General features: G+C 40.5%; 2 protein-coding genes across 2 annotated transcripts in view; both read right to left on the bottom strand.

Moving 5' to 3' along the window:
- Window positions 1-12,651, bottom strand: part of rell1 (RELT like 1) — a 35,473-nt gene extending 22,822 nt beyond the window's left edge. The window contains exons 1-2 of the mRNA XM_017699646.2: window positions 12,263-12,651; window positions 854-1,048 (exon numbers count right to left, since the gene is read on the bottom strand). Of these exons, the coding sequence (XP_017555135.1) occupies window positions 854-1,048; window positions 12,263-12,278 (211 nt within the window). The 5' untranslated portion in view covers window positions 12,279-12,651. The remainder of the gene's footprint in view (window positions 1-853; window positions 1,049-12,262) is intronic.
- A 2,571-nt stretch (window positions 12,652-15,222) lies between these two features.
- Window positions 15,223-22,333, bottom strand: rwdd (RWD domain containing 4). Its single transcript, XM_017699589.2, has 8 exons — window positions 22,117-22,333; window positions 18,889-18,969; window positions 17,802-17,911; window positions 17,351-17,501; window positions 16,279-16,387; window positions 16,055-16,104; window positions 15,921-15,923; window positions 15,223-15,823 (listed from the first exon to the last, which is right to left on the bottom strand). Exons 1-8 carry the CDS (start codon window positions 22,138-22,140, stop codon window positions 15,791-15,793), a joined length of 561 nt encoding a protein of 186 aa, XP_017555078.1. The 5' UTR covers window positions 22,141-22,333; the 3' UTR covers window positions 15,223-15,790.
- Between the last annotated feature and the right edge of the window lie 3,279 nt (window positions 22,334-25,612).

Raw genomic sequence — 25,612 nt, 5'->3', positions numbered from 1 at the left:
GTTTCAAAGGAAACAGTAAAACCAAAAGGAGTCACACATTTCTGTAGATCCTCCTACAATCTTCACTGTGAAATACAACAAAGTTGAGTTGAAGGTACAGCTCACCAAAAACATTAAAAGTCTGTCACAGAAAAAATGTGGACTTCCATTATTTGTTACTTTACTGGTGCAAATCTAAAGAAGCAAACTTCAGACATCAAACTTGTTGCAGACCAGCCAAGACATTTACATTTCATGTAAGAGGAAAACTGTGCGAATTTTATTTTGTGGTGAAGCATTCCTTCAACATTTTCTTGATAATCAATATTTGATTTTTCCCCTTAGAATAACTGAATGCCTTTAGGCAGCAAAAGTGATCATAATCTATTTCAATATGATTGTTTAGTTTTAAGACTTGGAGGTTGTAATGCAGTCTCTTTTGGTTACTGTGCCTTTAAGAATAATATATGTACAAGAAAGGTTCTGATTGGCTGCCCCCATAACACGATTCAGAAACCAAGTTCAGACTGAAATTCTTATGGATAGCAAAAATAATAAACTTTGGTCGCTTCTTTTGGATGAAGTGGTGCATTTGCTTTCTGACAGAGAGGAACAGGACAATGTTTAATCATTGCCTGCATCTTCCACTCCAACAACTCTGCTACAGACTTTCTGCAGCAACACCTCTCATCACTTCAACACCTCGCTAAACTGCTGTAGGCTGAATGGGCCATCATACACACAACTGTTCATGGCTGTTGTAAATTACTCGGAATTTTGAAACGTTAACAAATGATTACTCATTTTTCAAAAAGTGCAAGTGGTTTTCCATGATACTGGCTCATTAATGTCTGCACAGACATCTTCTCCCCACCTCCTTCCTCCAGGTGCTTCTCCTCTTCTCCCTCCAGCTCTTCTTCTTCTTCAGCATCAGTGGTGCAGCGGTAGCCCTTCTTCTTCAGCACATGACAGATAAGTACGCCCAGCAGGCCCAGGAAGAAGAAGACCGGCACTATCACAAAGGCAACGTACTCATGGCTAGGCTTGTCACTGGACAATGTGGAGTTTGCTGTAGACAGATGAACACAAATCAGAGCAGTGTTAGATTAAAATCTGAAATTTTCTGAGAGGTGATTTGACCATCAATTTTGGAATGTTATAATTCATCAGAATCAATTTTAACACGATTCAACAAATGATGCACTCATTATTGTGCTTGAATTTTTGGTTATTTAAAATTATATAAATGGATTCTTACTGTCTCTAGTGTCTGTATTGTTCTTATTGTCTATATTACACAACTGTATGTAGTAAATAGTTCCATTCTCATTGCTGCATCCAGTACAACATTTAAAAATCTAAACAAAATAATACTAATAATAAGAATACTAATAACAATACTACTACTAATAATAATAACAATCATCATCATCATCATCATCTCCATGAGGCACTGAATAGTTCGCTTAAGAATCATAATTGATTTGAATTTTGAGGTCACAGATTTGGAGGCTACCTGTATCACTGAGGTTTTTGAGCTCATGTACATATAATTTTAATAATTTATTTTCTTACTTAATAGTGTAAAATGTTACATTAATGTCTTTGAAGTCTACTCAGGTTTAAAGTAATACCTAACCATGGGTCCCATATTATATCCAACAACCTAGAAAGCAAAGGCCAACTTAGGACATGCTAAGTGGAAAGTCATTATCTGCTAATGCAGAACTGGAACAGTATCCCAGATTAACACTGCCCAGTTTCTGATGAGCAACTGTACACTGGCAGGAGGTCATTAAAGCAAATTATGGTAGAGCAAACCGTGGCATTCCTGAATCTGCCAACACACATAGTCTCCACCCTCTGTGTGTTATAGGCAGAAGTGTGTGACAGTGTAATGGACAGAGCCAGACAATGCTGTCTCACAGTCAGGGTTGAAGAGCTGTACTGTACAGTAGAGTGTTGAAGGAAGCAGGATTCCATATCGGTGCATCCCTAAGCAGAGAGAGACTACTAAGGAGTAAGACAATGAAAAGACAAAGCACTGGCAGGTACAACTGGAAAATCAAGGTTTAACCACAGCCCTTAGTCAGAAGTGTCCAATTTCTTCCCCCCTCACATTCTAACTATACTCCATAAATGATGAGCACTGAGTGAGACAGGTTAAAAAGGTTAATAAATAGCACGGGTTCCTTTCACATAACCAGTTACACAAAAAACATGCCCCTTGGTATAACGATCATACTTGAGCTTTAAAACAGACTGCCAGACAAATAGAGCGAAAATGGAGTCTGACTAAATTAGAAGTGTTCCAGTCCGCCTGGAAGGAGAGCCTTATAGACTATAGAAGAGCTCTTACTGCAGCACGCTCAGCCTCTCTCTCCTCTCTCATAGAAAACAATTTTATGAATTTCTTTAGTGATAAAATCGAAAAAATTAGGCAGAAAATTCACAACACACAGTTAAACTCTACAAATCTGCTGCCTTATGATGGCCGTCTAAAACTTGAGAATATTATAAATCACTGCAGAGAGGCTGGAATAGTTTACCTTACTTCAAGAAAATGAAATTTTACCAGAAATAGCCAAGCCTATTCTGTCAATAATAAACTTCTCTCTTAGGCTTGGATACATCCCAAAAACTTTAAAAATTGCAGTAATTAGACCGCTGATTAAGAAAGCCAACCTCGATCCCTGCAAACTCTCTCGAATCTCCCCTTCATATCTAAGATCTTGGAAAAAGTGATAGCAAAACAATTAAGCTCCTATTTGTATAGGAATCATCTACATGAAAATTTTCAGTCTGGTTATAGGCCACATCACAGTACAGAAACAGCACCAGTAAAAACTGTAAATGATCTTTTATTATTCTCTGATGAAGGAAATGCATCTCTGCTAGTCCTCTTTGATCTTCATCCAGCATTTGACACAATAGACCACGCTATCTTACTAGATAGACTAGAAAACCTTGCAGGGGTAACAAGAATAGCTCTTTCCTGGTTCAGGTCCTACCTCACTCATCGCTATCAGTTTGTTAATGTAAAGGGTGAATCATCTGTCCTTGCAAAAGTAAAGTATGCTGTTCCACAAAGCTCTGTTTTAGGACCTATACTATTCACAATATATAAACGCTACCAGTGGGCACCATTATCAGTAAACACGGCATAAATTTCCACTGCTAGTTAGCAAGATTGAGGACTGTGTAAAAGACATGAAAAACTGGATGTCGAGTAACTTTCTCTTACTTAACTGATTAAACAGAGGTCCTCCTTTTAGTCCAAAAGCAGCCAGAAACAAACTGTCTAACTTAACACTTAAACTTAATTTCTCAGTTGCATCAAGCTCATCTATTAAAAATCTTGGTGTTGCGAAAGACCCTGATCTGTTGTTTGATGCACATATAACTAATATCACTAGAACAGCCTTCCTGCATCTCCGCAATATTGCTAAATTGAGAAATGCATTATCCCTACAGGACGCAGAAAAGCTAGTTCATGCATTTATTACTTCAAGGCAAGATTATTGTAGTGCCCTGCTGTCTGGATGTCCCAGCAAAAGCCACAACAAGCTTCAGCTAGTCCAGAACGCTGCAGTCAGAATCCTCACAAGAACCAGAAAGGTTGACCATATTAGCCCAGTTTTATCAGCCCTGCACTGGTTACCAGTTAAATTTCGCATTGATTATAAAATCCTATTACTGACCTATAAAGCTCTAAACGGACTCGTCCCTTAGTACCTGAGTGACCTTCTCTCCTACTATGAACCATCACGCCTACTTAGATCACAAGGTGCTGGCTCACTACTGGTACCTAGAATTAATAAAGTTAAATCGGGGGGGGAGAGCTTTTTCATACATTTTCAGATTATTCCAGCTCTGGAATAATCTTCATGTTAATGTTCAGGACTCAGACTCAGTTTTTAAGTCTAGGATAAAAACTTACTTGTATAGTCAAGCCTTTGGTGATTAGTCTTCACTGTCAGATCTAGACCTGCTGTAGTGTCTGCTGCTCTGTTAACACTAATCTGTGATCAGTCACTCACTACAGAACTGACTTTCTTTGCCGAGGTGAATAGCTGCCCACCCTGATGCGGTTGCCTCTTCTGCCTTGATCGGGTGCCACTGCTCGCCAGCCTTCTGGACCAGCTTGACCACCACTGAGCTTCTTGCTGTACAACGCTGTGCAATCCTCACCTTCAGATGCTGCTGCCGCTGCATAATCATAAACTAATCAAATTAACCACTGTTTTCCCCACTTTGTACTATAATACTTTATACTAACACTGTTTGCTATCCTGTGTCGACCAGAGGAAGATGGGTTCCCCTTCTGAGTCTTGGTTCCTCTCAAGGTTTCTTCCTCTTTTAGGGAGTTTTTCCTTGCCACAGTCACCAATAAAAGCACAATAAAAGAAAAGCTTCCCTGGTTTTAACAAATCAGAATGCAAAGGCTGACTTGGCAGGTACAGAGTGCTAGATGTTAGGTTGAAGACAGTAAAGCTGTAAAACATAATTCTGGCTCAATTCAACAAAGATATCTGTTTACTGTGTTTAGTCTCCAGGTGATGGTATAATTTGGGTTTCAAAGCGTTATTTAAAAAGACCCCTCACCTGCAGTTACTCTGTCAGTTCTCACGCATGTGAAGCACAGAGCTACATATTCCATATTCAGAGCTGTATTTACTTCATTTTGGATTTGCTTGCACTGAAAATATAAATATATTAGTTAAACAATGAGCTTAACATGAGTTTTATTTTTGCAAATAAATCGACAATGTCGTATTTAAAATTAAGTGTGGTTACATGTTTGTATTGTAATACATTTTTGCAAAAAAAAAGAAAAAAAAAAAAAGAAAAAAGAAAAAAAAAAAAAAAAAAAAAGGCTTTACCACCATGGCCCATTCGGCCCACAGGGTTTCTTGGATGTTCAGAACAAATTTCAATCGAATCCAGTAAAAAATAATTTTTTAAAAAAGTAAGCAAATATATGAGGCTTAGAGTGCACACACAAGGAATTGCAAAAATGACAAACAGGGCCAAAGTTAAAAAATTCACATCTAAACAAGTACTTGGAGTGGAGCTAAAGAATTTTGCATGGCCCTATGAATTTAAGTTTTCAGTTTATTTTTTCAAGAAATTCCATGAGAAGACGACGAGTCTACATCAGAAGCCAACGCTGGACCATTTCCCTGGCCCATTTTTGAGCAAGAACAATGATTTCCAAGCTTCTTTAAAAACTAAGTTGCTATTACCAAAATTAGCCTCCTAGGCATTCGACTGGTGTTTGATAACTCCAACAATTCAAATTATTCAGAATGCACATCCCTAGCATGCAAGGAGTTGAAATAAAACAGAATTTTTCCCAATTATCTCCTATTCCTGCTCTATTTCCTGCTCCGAGTTGGACGAATTCCACCCCATTGCAGGCCAACCCCCACTCTCTCAACATCCTGTGGTTTTGTTTGCAGTGAATTTCAGCTCTTTTGCCTCTTCACTGCTTACTGAGAGCAGCACTCACAGATACAGATGAGCAATCATACATTTACATACCCAAAGTTTATGAAGACGCACATTCTGCCTGAACCAGAACATTTCTTATTAAATTATATTAGGCTCTCTGCTGTACTGCAGATAAGAGGTCAATTCAAGCCCAGACCAAAGGGTCATGCTCTATATCAGTACTGTGTGTAGACCTGTCTCGTTTGTCCGTCTGAATTCTGCTCCCAGTCTCATGCTCATTCTCCCAACGAGTCAGCTGAACACACTGACAACGAGCCCTTTGTAAGCCCATGTCTGTCACTGCACCTCAGCATGACATGCATATGTGAAGTGATGTGTCTGCCACTACACACAGTCTTCATGAAGACTAGGCAGAGTTATCGTTCAGTACTGGTGTATGAGAGGTAGAGCTGGTTATTGATATTCAGTACTTTAAATGTACCGACCAAATGACCTCAACGGAAAAACTCCATGTCATTCAATATCAAATTTCAGTGTCGGTGAGCGAACAAGCAGACTTGGTCCAAAATTACATTCTGTACACACATTATTACTGTCAGTGATTCTTGATTGGTGCACTGCTGCGGTCAGTAAATACAACCCCAATTCCAATGAAGTTGGGACGTTGTGTAAAACATCAATAAAAACAGAATACGATGATTTGCAAATCCTTTTCAACATATATTCAATTGAATACACTACAAAGACAAGATATTTAATGTTCAAACGAAAAAACATTTTTTTGCAAATATTCACTCATTTTGAATTTGATTCCTGCAACATGTTCCAAAGAAGTTGGGACAGCGGCATGTTTACCACTGTGTTACATCACCTTTCCTTTAAACAACTCAATAAGCATTTGGGAACTGAGGACACTAATTGTTGAAGCTTTGTAGGTGGAATTCTTTCCCATTCTTGCTTGATGTACAACTTCAGTTGCTCAACAGTCCGGGGTCTTCGTTGTCGTATTTTGTGCTTCATAATAATCAACATTTTTCAATGGGAGACAGGTCTGGACTGCAGGCAGGCCAGTCTAGTACCCGCACTCTTTTACTATGAAGCCACGCTGTTGTAACACGTGCAGAATGAGGCTTGGCATTGTCTTGCTGAAATAAGCAGGAAGTCCCTGAAAAAGACGTTGCTTGGATGGCAGCATATGTTGCTCCAAAACCTGTATGTACCTTTCAGCATTAATGGTGCCTTCACAGATGTGTAAGTTACCCATGCCATGGGCACTAACACACCCCCACACCATCAGAGATGCTGGCTTTTGAACTTGGCGCTGAAAACAATCCGGACAGTCCTTTTCCTCTTTGGCCACGACGTCCATGATTTCCAAAAACAATGTGAAATGTGGACTCGTCAGACCACAGGACACTTTTCCACTTTGCATCAGTCCATCTCAGATGAGCTCGGGCCCAGAGAAGCCGGTGGTGTTTCTGGGTGTTGTTGATATATGGCTTTTCGCTCTGCATGGCAGAGTTTTAACTTGCACTTGTAGATGGAGCGACGAACTGTGTTCACTGACATGATGGTTTTCTGAAGTGTTCCTGAGCCCATGTGGTAATATCCGTTATAGAATGATGTCGGTTTTTAATGCAGTGCCGCCTGAGGGATCGAAAGTCACAGGCATTCAATGGTGGTTTTCTGCCTTGCCGCTTACTTGCAGAGATTTCTCCAGATTCTCTGAATCTTTTGATATTATGGACTGTAGATGATGAAATCCCTAAATATCCTTGCTTGTGAACAACTGAGCCTTTCAGGGATGCTCCCTTTATACCCAATCATGACACTCACCTGTTTCCAATTAACCTGTTCACCTGTGGAATGTTCCAAACAGGTGTTTTTTGAACATTCCTCAACTTTCCCAGTCTTTTGTTGCCCCTGTCCCAACTTCTTTGGAACGTGTGGCAGGCATCAAATTTAAAATGAGTGAATATTTGCGTAAAACAATAAAGTTTATCCATTAAACATTAAATATCTTGTCTTTGTAGTGTATTCAATTGAATATAGATTGAAAAGGATTTGCAAATCATCGTATTCTGGTTTTATTTATGTTTTACACAACATCCCAACTTCATTGAATTGGGGTTGTATACTACTGTTGAATACTATAAAACTCATTACTGTTTTAAATACATTTTAGACTGCAATTAAAAATAAGTTATCAAAAAAAGTATTGTTAAAAAAAAATCTGTATCAATGTATCAGTATTCCTATTGATTTTGAACTAATTTTAAACATCAGCCCTAATGATACTAATTATGGCACTCGTTTATGAGTATATGTTGAGTATGGCCAGTAGTTTTAGACCACTGATCAACTGCAGGCATCATAAAAAGAGCCTGTAAACAACAATAACAACCAGTGAAAAGCAGCTATGTAAACTGCACAGATACAAGTAGTAGATTTAAAAAAAAAAAAAAGGCATTTTACTAAATATATACTCGTTTAGGCCCCTGTTCTGCAGTGTCCATTTACTGTCCACCCTATTAGTGGTCCACCTTGCATATAAAGATAGCTTATCTGTTGCTGCACAGTTTGTGCTGGTCATCCTCTAGTCCTTCTTCAGTGGTCACGGGATGCTGTTGGCTGGACATTTTTGTTGGTGGATAATTCTCAGTCCAGCAGTGACACTGAGGTGTTTAAAAACTCCAGCAGCACTGCTGCGTTTGATCCACTCAGACCATCGCAACACAGCACCACTACCACCACCACCACCACCACCACCACCACATCAATGTCAGTGCAATGCTGAGAATGATTCACCACCCAAATAATTCCTGCTCTGTGATGGTCCTGTTGGGTCCTGACCACTGAAGAACAAGGTGAAAGGGGGCTAACAAAGTATGCAGAGAAACAGATGGTCTACAGTCTGTAGGTTACCAGTGGTAATTATTCTGGGATGTCCCATCAAATTAAGCTAGAAAAAATATTTATCAACTGAAGTAAATCTAAAACCTTATCAAAAGCTGAACCACACACACGGATAAACCCAACCCAAAAATGAGCATGCAGAGGCTCAGCAGAAATGGTGCTAAAGGTTGTCTCATGCCTAAATGTCTCAGTCATGCTGTACACTCATGCTTACATCTATGCCTGCCTTGGAAAGGTCCTGAGATTGAGGCACTGTTTGATGCAGCGATGGCTAATCAAGTGATCATACTTCTGCTATACTGCCCACTCCCCCATGTAGTGAACAGTAGTGGATGTGATGGCATGAGTAAAGACAGAACAGAAAAACTGACATTCCTTTCAGTCATGACTCAAAGAGACCAACAGATCAAGAGATCAATAAATGTGTCAAATACTCACTGAACACTATAACCAAATAGGGAGAGGCAAATGTTAAGAGTTCAGACTACTGTGACAGAAACAGTAGGTATAAATGTCAATAGACGCTAAAAAAAAAAAAAAAGTTTCTTGTGGATAAACGGATGCACAGCGATTATGATTTAAATTAGGCTGAAAGCCATTTTTTTTTCACCAAGAAGACCAGCACATCCATTTTTTAGGTTTGAGGCTTGAACGTTGAATGTAGTTTGCCAGCCTGCCAGCTCACAAACTCTGTTATTAGGTTAACCTTTCCCAGTTCAAATTTGTTAAGATAACACTGGAGCTTATAGGTTCTAATAAATAAATATTTATTTATATTAAAATAAATTTTATTGTGATTTTAATATCAAAATGACTAATCATTCATGTCAACAGGCCATCTCTGGTCACAAGACTGCAGGTTAAGTAGTAATGCCGCAAACGGTCAATTAAGATGGCAATAAAAAACACAGACAACTAAAGATTCCCACGTACAAGTTTAAACAGACTGTTAACATGAGGTGGAAGAGCTTTTATGATGTACTACAAAGAATGCACTGAACAACAAGTGCACTGCTCTCCTGGACAAAGCACTGAGAGGAAGCACCACTGATGGGCACATGATGACCTAATTGCGGCCAAAGACATCGTGAAGCTTTTTGGGCCTGTAAAAACGGCCACAAAAGTCACGCACAAGTGGCAACACCCTACTGTATGGACGGTTAAACCACTTCAGCTACTTAATTACAGTGGGCTCTCAAGGGGCTCATAAAAGGTAGGTCCACATTTTACAATCCATCCTAACTGCCAGAAGGTGAGAGCAGCCAACTTCAAGAGTCTGACACGATGGGACCAAAGTGTGAATGAATGATCATGAATAAGGTGGTGATGATATCATTGGAAGTTCTGTCACGATACACGTCTCTGAGCATTCCACAACTGCTTGGATCATAAAAATGATTTTAAACCAATCGTAACAAAAACATCCAGCATATCCAAGAATTTGTTGCGAGTGCCTCCGTCTATATTAACAACCCATGTTAGCCAAATTGGTTTCTGTCATTAGCAACGTTACTGGATGTGCGTTATTACGATGACATTTACCTTATTATATTGATTCAGAGCATGGACCTGAATCTAAGAAGTCAAACTCACACGCTCTAGATAATTATTTTCTAGACATGCAGTGGCCTCAAAAAGTATTGGAACATTTATGTCATACTTAAAAAGTACAGTGTACAAATACGTTTGAGCTTGTTTTTCTCTAAAACAAACAATTTTGTTTAATATTTTATTAAGTAACAAAAATAATAGCACTAAAAATAGTGACCACACACCTTTTTCCACTATATAATGAGTTGAACATTAACCATATCATTGCAGAACAGAAAAATTGTGGGAAAATTAATGATTAAAAATTAACACAAATTAATTAAAGTGTAATTTTAATATTTCATGTGTCCATATTTCATCTGCATATATTTTGGCTATTGAACACTGGGTTAAACAGCACTGTGCTGTTTTACAGCAATCATGATGTAACATACCCCCCTTGATCACAAAGCAAGGACGTATTCTCTCACACTCTCCCTCTCGAACTTGAGATGGCAATTGGTCTATAATGACACATGTCAGCGGATTAGCTCTCCAGCAAGAGCTGCAGCAATGACACATCAATGACACACATAAAGGATTCAGAAGTAGAGCAGAAATAGGAACTTTTAAGCAGCAAGCAACTGGCCACTGCTTCAGTTTTCCATTAAAAGACCACCATCAAGATTAAGCGCTATATGAAGCATAGGCCCACTCCCATTCCGTCTCCACAGGAATAAAGGCAGGAAACACATGCCAAGCTCTTGGCAGGATCAGTGTCTTATGCAATAATACAATGCACCATATAGCAAGTTACGGCAGTGCAAACCTCAGTCTCGAATGAAAGTCTTTTGAAGTTTCACAGGAGCATGCAACACATACTGTATTCAGTGACATGAAAATTTACAATATAATAGTTCCAGCCACCTGAAGGATAGGGCAGCAACACTGACTTCTAAGTTTTGCTCAGTTATGTTTGTCATTCACATTCAGTTACTATTTCCTTTTTCTGTTTAATTTATGTGACAGCCTGTGGCATAACTAGGACCTGATAGGCCCCAGTCTCAAAAAGAACCATGCGTAAAATAACTTTCAATGAAAAAAATAAAAGAGGACAATGTAATCTGCTTGTTCAGTCTCTTATGCCTACCAAGATCACTCAAACAAGCTGTTGCTCTAAAGCACATGTGTCAGACTCCAGTCCTCACAGGCCTAAACACTGCAGACTTCAGCACACTGCCTCATGAAACATACCAGATTCAGCTCATCAGCTAATTAGCAAGGCATTCATGATCTGAATTCAGAGAGGTGGATGAGGGTAATTGCGAATTTCTGCAGCACTTTGGCCCGAAGTCCCCAGTCGGACATGCCTGCTTTACAGGCCTGCCAAGCACTACGACCTTATACACATCAGCGCAGTAGAAGAGTCTAATAAACTTCAACGTCCATGCTGATGGATGCTGGATGTTCCACCGCAGTTCTCTGTGCTCCAAGTACTCTATTAGTGTTTGAGAAGCTTTTGTACTTCTACTCAAGTTGTGTTTTGAAAAAGTGATTTTATTTTCATGCGAGTTATTATTCCATTGAAGAAAGCCGAGTATGGGTTTGTGCTGCTCTACACACCTCTGCTCAGGCCTGTCACAGACAACCCAATATCACAGCAACATAAACACAGAATTGTGGAAGCTAACCACTGTGGAAAATAATTAAGATTAGCTAAAATAACTGTGATTTTCTCAAATAATTGCAACCAGGCAATTACGTAATAGTCGTGAAAGGCCTACCTTTAACAGGCAAAACTGCAAAAAGGGTCAAATCAGAGACGAAGCTGTGCTGACACATAGGACAGTACTTTAAATTTGGTGTTCTTTATATTTCACACAACCTGTTAAGTTAAAAGTGGATTTTGGCTGGAGGTGTCTCATTAGAGCTTAAAAAAACTTAAGAAACTTGATGATACATGTCAAGGACGGAAGGTCCTACAGAACACTGGGGGTTGGAGACAAGGGTAAATTAAATGGTGCCAACACATCAAATCAAAACATCAACTACACACACATGCAAACTTTGTGGCCTTGACTACCAAAACAGAGTCTACAGACAGAACAGCTGAGCGGGCGGTCAGTGATGGGGGACACTCGGCGAACGTCTTCCCTACAGACGAGCCTCGCTGTTATCTTAATTTGGTGCAAAGCGGTCTGTCCCGAACACACACACACACACACACACACACACACTGCGCCATGTATCCTGTTGGGAGTCGGGCTGCACTGTCTTAACTACAGCAGTCTCTCCTGACCGCAGAGTCCTCGCTAGACGTGGCCTGATCGGGTACTGACACGGCGTTGGCTACACAGGATAAAAGGACACAAAGGCTACTTACATGAAGAATCCGCCATCTGCCTCCAGGAAGGCTGTGGGTCAGCTCCGCCGAGTCAGACTATCTGAGAGGACTCCCTGTTGTGGTCGGAGCGCAGTTTCCGAGCGGTGCGGGTTTGCAGCGCTAACTGGTTAAGTCAGGGCTGCAGATTTGCTCAGGTTTCCTTATTCTCAGCGAGCTACGAGGAACAGCCCACTTTTAAACGTTCAAGCTCCAACATCTCCACACCCCCCAGCTCGAGGGTCCTCTGAGGTATCGCCCGTTTAAAATATAAACGGCATGCAAATGAAACACAAATTACTCTGACTTTGTTGAAGAACAGTCGTGTGTGTTAAAACACACACACACACACACACAGGCGGGCACTACACGTCTCCTCCACAGCAATAGGTGGTGGTGGAGTCAGAAAAACGTTTCCTGCAACGCGTAGAGTGGAAGGAAGTTGTCAGTGGGGGGTGATGGGAAATGTAGTACGACAGGAAGAGCACCATGAGGTCATACCAGCCAGGCACGTCTACATCGCTGCTGGACTGCATTCAGTACCATTAGAGAGCGGCTGCTAAAGAAGCATGCGGTCCACAGTTTCTACTATTTGAGGAATATTGCGCTCAGAAAGTGGGATATGATTATTTAACGGAGGGAACGCAGGGATTCACACTCGTGTCTGTGTAGATATGGCTGTGTGGATGGTGATGCACAGAGAACCTGTTGATGTGATAGTTTTTCCTCTGGTTTTATATTAATCTTACTTCATTTAATAGTCTATTCAGGGGATCTCAACTTTATGTAGTAATTTATTTGTAATGATGGTTAAAACTTTGCAGATATTCATAACAGATTAACGTTAGCACCGTCTTACACCAACCTGCTAGTGAACTTACTTGTTCGCATTTTACCGTTCCACCTTAAATGGTGCAGCTTTAGGCAAATAGGAAGCCAACTTTAGCTTTGTTCATCTTACTGTGTTTTGAGGGGTTTATTATATTTTATGTGTATTAAGTGATTCAGGCATCGATTGATTTGCTGATGTGTGTGTGTGTGTGATCATGTTTGTACTGAAGTGCTGAACTCGGTTTTTAATGCCAGGTACAGGCTTTCCTGCTGGTCCGGATGGCTAATTATCACGATCGGTTATGACAGACATAAGAGATACTGAGAACGGTCCCTGCAGCCTAGATTAGTCTCCGTCTGAGGATTATAACAAACCAAATCTGGTGAAAATCTGTTGAGTAATAAGGAAGTTGTGGCCGATTTAATCCTGAGACTCATCATCTCTCAGCACGAGTGAACATGTTGAGAAGCGGATCTTGACCGCTCCAACACGGCGGGCGCGCAGACGTATCGCCTCAGATAGAGGACAAGAATTTATCTCACATCAAAATATTGTCAAGGAGCTATACGATTGGTGACCTGAAAATTTTGGGTGTTAATGCACTTATAGGCGCTTTTAGGTCCTGGCAGAGAATTTTTGGACGTATTACATTTTTAGGAAAACGCATAGAGAACTTAGATGTACTAAGATAACGTAACTTATGAAGTATATTTTAAAAATACCAATTTTATTCATTCACCCACACCTGTGATTTTAGTTTTTTAAAAGCATAAAAATCCGTACTGAATTGCAGAATTACACTGCATTGAGTAAATGTTCAATTAAAAGACTTTTAAATGCATACTGTCGTTGATCGGTCATTTATGTTATTTTTGTCTTTAAATATGTCTGTCCCACAGTTATCTTTACCATGACACTGAACAAATTACCTTATTGTTTTGGTTTTCTCAAAGACAAACAAATCTACTTTCAATTGAAACAGTTACATGGACAAGAGTGCTGGAAAACTAATCCAGGTTTCTCTGGATATGAAGAAGAAAAAAAACTGCTAATTAAATGATACTTCAAAAAAATTATATTGATGGGTAGATAGATACACACACACACTCATCAGACAGAGTACCATTGCTGGGCATACATCAGCACCACTGCTGCGTAGAAGTCTGCCACCCAAAAACATCCAGCCAACAGTCCCAGGGTCAGAAACTGCAGATAAATGGCATCCCTGCTGTGCCTAATACACTCCTATCAGTGCCCCATACACAGTGCCAATGGCATTGCTGTGCCAAGAATGGTTCATTACCTAAATCATATCCAATTAGTGGTGGTCCCTTTCCATTAATTGATAAGCTAGAAGGAGGGGGCTTACAAATTATGCAGTAACAGGGCTATGGTTAATAACTGTAAATCTATAAAGTGCACCTATATGGTAGATGCTTCTGATAACTTCCACTATTTTGTTCACCCCCTCTGTACATACAAGTAATTCACTCTTGGGTCCAGCGTCTGGCTATTATATTTGATTTTTTTCCCTCCATTTCAAGAACACCTTTCCCTTTCTTTAAAGACTTAAAGCTGGAGGGAGGACACAAGATCAGAGAGCTGTGGCAGTACTTTGTACTTACAGTATGAGACAGGAGACAAACTGAAAATGTAGGAAGGTCTAAAAGAAGAAAATAATGGAGCAATGTAGCTCCAAGTCAGATTAAACAGCCTTTTCAATTTAAGCAGTTCTCTTAAAGAATTCCATACCTTCTCCATGACAAAATGCACTGACTGCAATCATTTTGCACTTCAGTGAATATTTTCTGGCAATAATCATAGTATAATTAAATGTACCATGTGTTTTTTTCTAGCTTGCACAGAGACATTTTAACCTTTGTTTAATGCTGTTTTTAAATGTATGTTGTAAATGTTTTTTTTTTAATGTGTGTTGCAAACATGCTGTTTATTTGGATGCATCACATGAAATTCAGATTGTGGAAAACTCTAGGACAAATGAACAGACACCATTGAGAAACAAATGGATACATAAAAAAATGTTAGCACATGTAAACGAAATCGCTCGCTTTTTAATAAAACACACAATGTGAAATTTCTTAATGACTGGTATGAAATAAGGACACAATTGGAAAGTTCCATAAGATTTTTATATCGGGTCAAGAAAGTTACAATAAATAACCAAAAGGAGAAAGAAACAGGCTAAAAACAGGTACAAATACAAACTGAGGTTCACCTGATCAAACCACACGGCACCAAAAAATGTTGATCTTATCATTTTGCAGGCGCCCTCAGGGACAGCTGTCAGCATTACATAAACTGCAGCCCAGCTGGCCGACAATTTGAGGCTGTACATAAAGCCTCTCAGTTTGAAGATATTGGACCTGAGTCGCTCCTCAGTATGGACTCTCTCAAACACGCCATGATTTTTATTTTGTCTAAATGGCATTTCACTCATTTTGTGACTACCACTTTGGTGAATCTACTGCATAAGAAGTCTTTTCCTTGTGGCAGAGGATATTTTTTTTTATACCTGTGTCTTGTCCTCTTGTCTCATTGGCACAAACAAAACAGTAGCTTCAAGTGAATTCAAACCATAGCTAGAGAGTTCAATTAACTTTCTTTAAAAACAAGTCGTGTCAGACTATCCACTTCCATCTATCCGTTTCTCCTTTTATCGGCGTTCTGAAGCAGTTTTTCTAGCCGTCCTCCTTTCCTCCTGTTTTGCTCAGCTGTGATAGAGGTTAGTCATCAAATGTATGAGTCAAAGGAAGTGTGAAAATAGATTAAAGAGCTCTTCATGCATCTAATGTGACGAAGTATACTTACATGCTTTTTGACGAATGAAGAAAATCAGCAGCATATGAACAGCAAAAAAAAAAAAAAAAAACACACATTATTAGAATGCTTTTTTTTTTTTTAAACCAATTTAGTTCAACTGAAATAATGCAATCACAAATTACCTTTATAACATCTACCCAATTCCACCCTCTGGGCAGTTCACCCTTGTTATCTGTTGATTGCAAAGAGCAATTACATGAATGTATATAAAACAGTCCATCCACATTGACCAAGCTATTTGCTCAGTAGCTTTAGATTAAAATGATGCTGTATTTAAGCTCAAAAGGCCTTATTCATACTCGTCTTACACAGTCTACAACTCTGCATCTGACTTATATTAGCTTACCAGTTCTCCCAATCATTTTCCGTTTCTGCGCCTTTGTTAGCTGTTCTTTCTTCTCCTTTTTCTTTGTGACAGTGACTGGACTATTTGTGTCGGTGTTTGACGTCAAAGTCTAGAAAGAACAGAAAAGGCTGTTAGGCTTAAGCAAAAGGGAAATAGCATGTTAAAGGCCTGGCATTAAAGTGATGACCAAAAATCTAATTACATTTATCTTCCTATTCCAAACGTAGTCAATCTGACAAGGTATGAGCCGCAAGTTTAATGCAGCTAATCAGCAATGATAGTTTAGCTTAGCATCATTATCCTTATTGGTAAATAACTCAAACTTGCACTTACTTATGTGGTTGTTGACACTGTATGAAGTACTACAATCTACAAAAATGGACAAACGTAAGGCAAAATTCAGGTGTGAGTGTGGCTGCTACTACTGCTTTTAGTTTAGTGTTTTAAAGTTGCAGTATGCAAGGTTTTTTTTGGTTAATTTTTTTGTGAAAAAGAATAAAATATGGTATGTTTCTGACCACCATCATACATCTGTATTTATTAACATCACATGTACTCGCTCAAAAAGAAGGTCCAGCTTGATGTTAAGGTCTAAATGCAACATCAGTGTTATGCTGAAGATCTGATCACAATTATAGATAAATCACATCCTCAGAAGACACGTCTCTCAAAACGTCTGACCGAGTTGTTTTTGTGAAAAGTCCTAACTTGCTTAATTATCAGATTCATCCGCTCGAGGGAGGGGTCAGAAGTATTTTGACATTACAAAATGTTCTTCTGCTCCTGCATGCAATTATACATGTACACCAGAGTTGTCCCCAAATCCCTCCAAATTACATAAAGGTAGCTTAAAGTTTTAAACACGGGTTGTTCATTCTTCTACAGTTTTATATCAGTTCCACATCAGTAAAACGATTTGAAATTACAAAGCAAACATAAGACACCAAACAAATCTAAGTGGATTTACAACATTTTGGTGAGAAAAAAAAATATCAATATGATTTTTGAACCAAAAAAAGTTGGCTAAGCAGCTTCTTACAGCAGAAGTATTCATGTTAGGTAAGATACTGACCACAGCAGACATTACAGGCTGGTGATTTTCCATGAGCATCTCCTGGTTTTCTTTGGCCCACTCAAACAGAGTGTACATCATCGCAGTGCCAAGGTTTACCTCCACCTGCTCTTGCAACTTGGAGGTTATAAACTGCTTGTTCTCCGGAGAGCTAAAGATCAAGACATATCCAGTTTACAATGAAAACCTTGTACCACAATTTACTGAGATAATAAGTGAAGGAATGTCTTGCTGCACCTGTAACCTCTATTTCATGAAAACATAATCCCAACAGTCATCATAATCACAAACTCCAGAAGGAAGGGTATAGGTTTAAGGAAAAACAAAACGTGTATGGTTAGAGAAAAGCATTTAACCGGCTTCATCTTCACATCATATAAAGTTTCAGTACTTTAAGCATGGCAACAGAAAAGAAAATGGCCACAAAAATAGCAATGTAAACACAACTCACATTCTGTTGTTGAAAAAGGCATCTAAGGACAAATGAGGTGCAGTTTCAGGATACGTCTCTGGCCACGAGACATCCAGCAGGAATGATTTGGATTCATCATGATCTCCTACCTGCAAATGATGATATACAAAGAGGTGTTACAATATTACTGTGGACAAACATCTTACAAACCCAAAGAAAATTCCAGCCAACATAATGCAGACATACCAACATACTAGAGATGTTGTAATACGCACATAATATTACGCAGATAATATTCATGACACTTCTAAAAGAGAAAACTACAAAATTAGGAAAATTCCCCCTGCTCTGCACTTCATTTATATTTATACATTTCCCAGATGCAAGTCCAACTTCAAAAAAGCAAATAAGCACAAAAGGTTGCACTCTCTTCCTTTATATACCATTACACCCTAGTACATATTGCTGACCAGCAGCATAAACAATATACTTGTGTGCAAACAATATTACTCAGTAAAGCACTTTAACAATAGTTTTATGGAATCTTGAGAAATTTAAGTTTCCATGGCACTGAAGTAAAAGAAGCAAGTGGCCTAGTCTTGAATTCTGAAATCTCACTGTTAATTTTTTTAACTATATTTCCGACTTAACGCTCTGTACTTGGTTGCTTTGTGGATCATTTATTTTTATTAATCGCAGGTAGTCTAGTTCAATTGAATGAATACGGTTTTTGTGCAATAAAAGTAGCAAAGGCTTTCAAAAATCAGTGCTTCAGCATGAAATGAAGTAACACATTGACATAATGGTCTTCTATCAAATGTGTTAAATAAATGTCTACGGAATGAAGAAAAACAAAACAGTATGCTTAGCTTGAATTTATGAATGAAAAGTAAGAGATGACAGTGATATGAAAAACAGATGAGTACTTTTCATCAGTACTCAAACCTGTGTAAACAGACTGGGGAGTTCAGTGGCATGACAAAGGTGAATACCAGTGAACTACATCTTACTACTATACACAAGTGACTCTAGCCAGCACAGAACAAAGGTTTCTGAAAATACTGTAACTTTAAAACTTTTTGGAAAGTAGTTTTGAAATTTACAAGGACTAAAAAAAAACGGTTACCCTGAACTGGAAGGAAACCGAGCTGAGCTCTTTGAAACAATCGTCTCCTTCATAAATTGAACGCAGAGCCTCCAACTCCATCTGCAAGAAAAAAACATTAACTAAGAACACGTATAGAGTAGTTCTGGATGATATACCTTCATACAATGTATATCAGTATGCTGTAATGTTGCTTACCAGTGTTTGTGAACTTTTTTAAAGAAATATATGAAATCATATTTATTATATACACAACAACTACATCAATGATATTATAGTAGTGCCTCTGCTGCCAAGCAGTTTGTTTCCATTTTGTGCACTAGACTCACGATAGTCAAATGCTGTGTATACCATTTGCTGGATACTTTGCATTTTAAAAGAACAGTTCTATAAAAGATCTATAAAAATGAAGAAGAAAAAAAAAATAGTACACAGTCTGAGTAAGTTTAGCCTGCTTCTCCAGCAGTGGTACACAATACCCCGAAATATCTGTATGCAGAGCCACAAAACCACAGTTTCATGACAGCAAGTTCAAGCCAGTGGCATTCAGCACATGCGCCGACATTTGTTGTTTTTTTTTTTCTTAGTTTTAGACTAATCGACATTTTAGTTGTTTTATATGGGTTTTCAATAAATTTGAGGTGAATTTGCTTTAGGCTAACATATTTTAAGCTGTAGGGTAAAACAAACTTTAGTTTCAATGCATATAGAGATTCAAGGGATAAATATTACAAACTACAGGTTATGCGGCGTAGGTAGGCTAATGGGTTATGTAGACATATAGCTCTACAAAAACAAACTTTAGTTTTCGAACGTATATCTGCTGAAAAAATCCACAGAAATGTTTCATTTGGTTTCTGACTTTGTAAACTCTTCTGGCTTATGGTTTAACCGGTTGCCAATGGTTGATTCGTATATTGGCAAGGGTTTCGCTTCCTGAATGGTAACGCTCATGGCAACCACCACAAACAGTTGCTGTTTACATCAGAGACGTTATAAATAAGGAGACCAGTCGCTGGCTGAAATACGAACAGGAACGGCCTCACTGCGCATGTGTTCCTCTGGCGTGAAACCGGTGGGGTGAAACTATGGGTGCAAATCTGTCAGACCCTTCTCACACAGTCTGGGTTAATTAAGCCCGGCTTTCCGGCAGCGGTACACAGTCTGGGTTAATTAAGCCCGGCTTTCCGGCAGCGGTACACAGTCTGGGTTAATTAAGCCCGGCTTTCCGGCAGCGGTACTACACAGTCTGGGTTAATTAAGCCCGGCTTTCCGGCAGCGGTTCACAGTCTGGGTTAATTAAGCCCGGCTTTCCGGCAGCGGTACACAGTCTGGGTTAATTAAGCCCGGCTTTCCGGCAGCGGTTCACAGTCTGGGTTAATTAAGCCCGGCTTTCCGGCAGCGGTACACAGTCTGGGTTAATTAAGCCCGGCTTTCCGGCAGCGGTACACAGTCTGGGTTAATTAAGCCCGGCTTTCCGGCAGCGGTACACAGTCTGGGTTAATTAAGCCCGGCTTTCCGGCAGCGGTACTACACAGTCTGGGTTAATTAAGCCCGGCTTTCCGGCAGCGGTACTACACAGTCTGGGTTAATTAAGCCCGGCTTTCCGGCAGCGGTTCACAGTCTGGGTTAATTAAGCCCGGCTTTCCGGCAGCGGTACACAGTCTGGGTTAATTAAGCCCGGCTTTCCGGCAGCGGTACACAGTCTGGGTTAATTAAGCCCGGCTTTCCGGCAGCGGTTCACAGTCTGGGTTAATTAAGCCCGGCTTTCCGGCAGCGGTACACAGTCTGGGTTAATTAAGCCCGGCTTTCCGGCAGCGGTACACAGTCTGGGTTAATTAAGCCCGGCTTTCCGGCAGCGGTTCACAGTCTGGGTTAATTAAGCCCGGCTTTCCGGCAGCGGTACACAGTCTGGGTTAATTAAGCCCGGCTTTCCGGCAGCGGTACACAGTCTGGGTTAATTAAGCCTGGCTTTCCGGCAGCGGTTCACAGTCTGGGTTAATTAAGCCCGGCTTTCCGGCAGCGGTACTACACAGTCTGGGTTAATTAAGCCCGGCTTTCCGGCAGCGGTACTACACAGTCTGGGTTAATTAAGCCCGGCTTTCCGGCAGCGGTTCACAGTCTGGGTTAATTAAGCCCGGCTTTCCGGCAGCGGTTCACAGTCTGGGTTAATTAAGCCCGGCTTTCCGGCAGCGGTACACAGTCTGGGTTAATTAAGCCCGGCTTTCCGGCAGCGGTACACAGTCTGGGTTAATTAAGCCCGGCTTTCCGGCAGCGGTTCACAGTCTGGGTTAATTAAGCCCGGCTTTCCGGCAGCGGTACTACACAGTCTGGGTTAATTAAGCCCGGCTTTCCGGCAGCGGTACTACACAGTCTGGGTTAATTAAGCCCGGCTTTCCGGCAGCGGTTCACAGTCTGGGTTAATTAAGCCCGGCTTTCCGGCAGCGGTTCACAGTCTGGGTTAATTAAGCCCGGCTTTCCGGCAGCGGTACTACACAGTCTGGGTTAATTAAGCCCGGCTTTCCGGCAGCGGTACTACACAGTCTGGGTTAATTAAGCCCGGCTTTCCGGCAGCGGTACTACACAGTCTGGGTTAATTAAGCCCGGCTTTCCGGCAGCGGTACTACACAGTCTGGGTTAATTAAGCCCGGCTTTCCGGCAGCGGTACTACACAGTCTGGGTAAGTTTATCCGGCGGTCTATTTGTCCCGAGCACGCGCGTGTAGTATTTTAGCTTCCATTAGTGTTTTAAATGTGTTATTGCGCTTTGAATGTTAATTCAGTACAAACTCATCTTAATACCACTATTTATCCCGTGATAAGAAGATTTAGGCCGGGAAAATATCTTAATTATTCTTTTAATGCTGATAAAGTTTTCTGATATTTAGTCTATCAAACTATCCTACCAACACATTTCAAAGCATGTAGAATCTTTATTTGCGTGATTTGGGCCAGTAAGAGATCCTCCACACACTCCTGTGGACGGAGTCACCTGTAAATCGCTCCTCGTCAGGAGACCGGGAGGAGCAGGTTAGCATTAGCTCACCCAGAAGGGCTACGCCGGTTAGCTAACCCAGGGACGCGCCAGGTTTCGGCGTAGCCGTCGAAGGTTCGGTGTTGTTGTTTGAACACTGACAGTCGGCTAAAGCATTTACGGAGCTACTCAGGAGTCTGACTTCATGTTGAGATCAACTGGCTGTCTGGCCAACTTGTTGAGCTATCAGATGCTAGCAGGCTAGCTCTGTCTCACCTCTTGCTCCTCGTTGGCAGTCATTCTGTCTTCTTTAGAAGTCCGTCAGTCCAGCTGTTTAACCTTCTCCTGATCGACAAACCCAACTAACCAGCTATTTCTGTGGTCTACGACAAAAACTTTTATACGGACAGCCTGAAGAACTCATGCTGTCCACCAGATGAGGCAGTTTTTCAGTGAACTCTTCAGCCCGGCTCAGATGGAGCTCGGAGAAGACACGCAGTGCTGCCCCTACTGGAGTGGAGGGTGACGGGGGGTCGCATGTGGGCTACCGCACACTGTGGACTATACTCGCTGCATTTGACCACACTTTAATGAGCTGCACTCCGCCATACAGATTCCACAGTGAAATCAGACAGGTCCCGTGTCTCTCAGTTACATCGGATTGTGTTAAGACTGTAAAAATGTCGGTATATTTTATATTGTAATTACTGGTTTTAAACATACAGACATTATGCAATATCTCAGATATTCACTAGATGTCAGCCAAGGCCAGTTAAAAAATCGCATTCAGTTTTTTCCCCCAAAGGGCTCATTTTTACACACACACACACACACACACACACACACACACAGGTGTCAGTGTCTACACGTTGACGCTCTGCACATATGTATGCACTTGATTTTTACTTCTCTATACATTACATCAAAATGTCATGATGAATGGGCCAACGCAAATGATCCAAAATTACTTGGACAAAAATTTCATTACACTGATTTACATTAAAAGTGCTTTTTTGCCTTCTCACTGTGTCATTATCATTTTGGAGATAGTTCAGTATGCCGGGTAAAATTCATTATGCAAGGTTAAAATTAGGATTATGATTTCTTCAAACGATTATTTATTGGTTAGGTATGCTAAGCATGGGGCTTTTTCATTTCATGGGGCTTTTTCTTTTTTCTTTGAGAGCTTCACCACCTGCTGTGCCCAGCCCAATCAAAACGTAATAAGTGAAACAGCAGGGCAAGAATGTCACAATAAAAAACAACTTTCATCACTTTTTATTAAAATTCACCTGCCATATCCACATTTGTGTCTGTTTCATCAGTCTGGATCATGTGCGCTGTAAACCACCGCACATATTTAGAGTATGTTTGGTTTTAGTCCACAAAGGAATCCGAATGGGGATCTCTTTTCTAGAGAAAAGATTAAAGCCAAGCTAACCCACTGTGTATAGTAGAGATCAGAGGTTTCACATTGCCCAAGTCTGAATGGCCCTGATGCAACATCAGCTACAGCACAGATTTGTTGGTCTAATTTCCAGCCTACTTCACCCTGAACCCAAACAGCCCTGAAACAGGCCTTCTAATGACTTTCATACAAGACACCTAAGCAGAGGCACTGCTGTCTTTACCTATTTATCTTTGCCAGTTCCCCTGATGTTGGGTTAGGGGTACAAAAATCAGCACAAAAAATGGACTTACGCAGTCCATGCTGAGGCAGTTCTTTTTACAGAGGTTTTTTTTTCAGAGGAAATAAATAAATAACACAGTTCAGGTCCTCCTTAGAAAGTAAGACTCGAGTTCCTCAAGCTCTGGACAGTTAATGCACTCATAAAAGATTTGTTTTTGTAAACAGAACCCTTCCGACTTTCAGAGTTTGCTGATTTGGAGCCTTTAAACTAAACTTTGTTCACACGCTTCCATTAGCCAGCATCAATTCTTCTTCCATAACCTCGCAAAAGTCGACAGCGTAAGAATCAATTATGAAAAGCTGCAGTTTCGCATTTAGAACATTGTGATTTTGCTTGTGAAATGTATTTCCAGTTCATAAAATGTAGCTAATTGTGCAGGTGCATTAGAGTACATTATAAACTTGGATCAAAAGTGCTCTGTGAACATCTATTGTGGAACCATGGGACATTTCCCTAAGTGCATAAGCATGGTGTGTTCCAAAAAGGTGTAAGGTGCAGCTTGCAGGAGCGCACCTGCACGTTTTTGCAAACTCTGATGGTGCTTCTACTGGTTCGTTTACAACGGTCTTCTGTATTGCATCTTTACAATAAATAAATCAATAAATGAAAGTCAGTTGTGTGACTGTCATAACCGTGTTCCCAAAGTAGCTGCAGCTCAGTGAAGTGACCGACAAAGCTAACTCCTTCACTAAATGGGGAGTTCAGGCAGAGTGAGTGCTTCAGCTTAGTAAAACAGCTGTACTCATTCATTTGTCTCATTCATGGTAAAATCCATCTGCACAAGATAAGTATATGGGCAGATTTTAAGCACACGCTGCATTGGGTGGAAAAAATAAATGGAAAATATTTCAGCACAGAAATGTAGAGAGGTTTAAATGACAATAATATCACCTGAACCGCAATTGATTGGTTAATATGGTTGGCCAAAAATGTCCCACTTTACTTGAATTGAGTTCACACTTGTCCTTAGCTCGGCCCTCTTCCTGTTCCCTCACAGGCAGCCGTGTGAGATGGAATCGATGCTCTATGATGGTAGATCATACGATGGTAGATCATACGATGATAGATCACATTTCATTCCCAGTCTGATTTATGTCAGTTTAAAGGGCCTATATTCTACTTTTATTTTTGCATGTAATTTATCCCTTGAGGTCCACCTATAAACACTTTTGTGATTTCATGCACCAAAATGCATAAATCAGTTTTCCAAACTCTCTTTATCCCTTAGAAAAAAAACACAGGCTCCTTTTTACAGTGCTGATAAGTGATCTGTTCTGATTGGCTGTCTCATTCAAAAACCAGGAGAGCTGAACTTCAGCTTGAATGGGTGGGGCTAAGCTGCTGCAGGCTGAATAGGTGCGAGTTGCTTCTTCTGACACCACAGAAACAATCATCTCAAAACAGGATGATCTGTGCTGCAGGGTTTCCATATATGAGCCCCAGTAATAAACAGCATGCCTCTGGTTTTCCGGTGTTCACACATTACAGTGAACTCGTATTTATATATAAAACGTGCCCTTAAGTTTGGCTTTAAGTGATATGGGCCCTTGAATAGTGTTACACGTCGGCATTTACAAGTTCTGACATCATATCAGGACATTGGCCTTTATTTCTGAACCGGACTGAAAAGAAAAACCCTAAACTGTGTTCCCAAATTAGCTCCTCACTGACTGAAAATCAGCTCCCAGTAAACACGCACTTACTTTTAACCCCTCAGGACCCGTATGTAGGTCCACGCTTCAGCTCCTCACTGTCACAACTCGAACACCATGTTAGTTTCACAGTAGTTACTGAATAATAAATCTTAAGATTAAGAACCGAGCGATACGCCTGGAGATTAGGCGGTTTTTAGTGTGTCAGAAGTGAGTAAATACTTCATCTGAGCCTGGAAAGCTCTCAAAACCGCTTTATTCATCCATGCGCGTGGTTCATCGCCTCGTGGTTGAGCTGCCGCTCAGAGGCGGTTCAGAAGTCCTGAAGAGGCTCATCGCTTCTACACGTTAACGTGAGACGGCAGGGCTTCTCTGAGAGGAGGAGGAGGGGGCGGGGAGGTGAGGGGAGGGGAGAGGAGGCTCCGCTCC

The sequence above is a fragment of the Pygocentrus nattereri genome, chromosome 2, assembly GCF_015220715.1.
Source record: "Pygocentrus nattereri isolate fPygNat1 chromosome 2, fPygNat1.pri, whole genome shotgun sequence".
Lineage (NCBI taxonomy): Eukaryota > Metazoa > Chordata > Actinopteri > Characiformes > Serrasalmidae > Pygocentrus > Pygocentrus nattereri.
This window is presented reverse-complemented; position numbering and strand designations above follow the sequence as displayed.

What these genes read in the sequence shown, in the direction of transcription:
- rwdd (XM_017699589.2), bottom strand. Translation starts at nt 22,140, where the DNA reads ATGACTGCCAACGAGGAGCAAGAG. An exon ending in GCCTTTTTCAACAACAGAAT is followed by an intron (nt 17,502 to 17,801) that starts GTGAGTTGTGTT and finishes CTTGATCTTTAG; the next exon opens with CTCTCCGGAGAACAAGCAGT. An exon ending in AGCCTGTAATGTCTGCTGTG is followed by an intron (nt 16,388 to 17,350) that starts GTCAGTATCTTA and finishes TGTTCTTTCTAG; the next exon opens with ACTTTGACGTCAAACACCGA.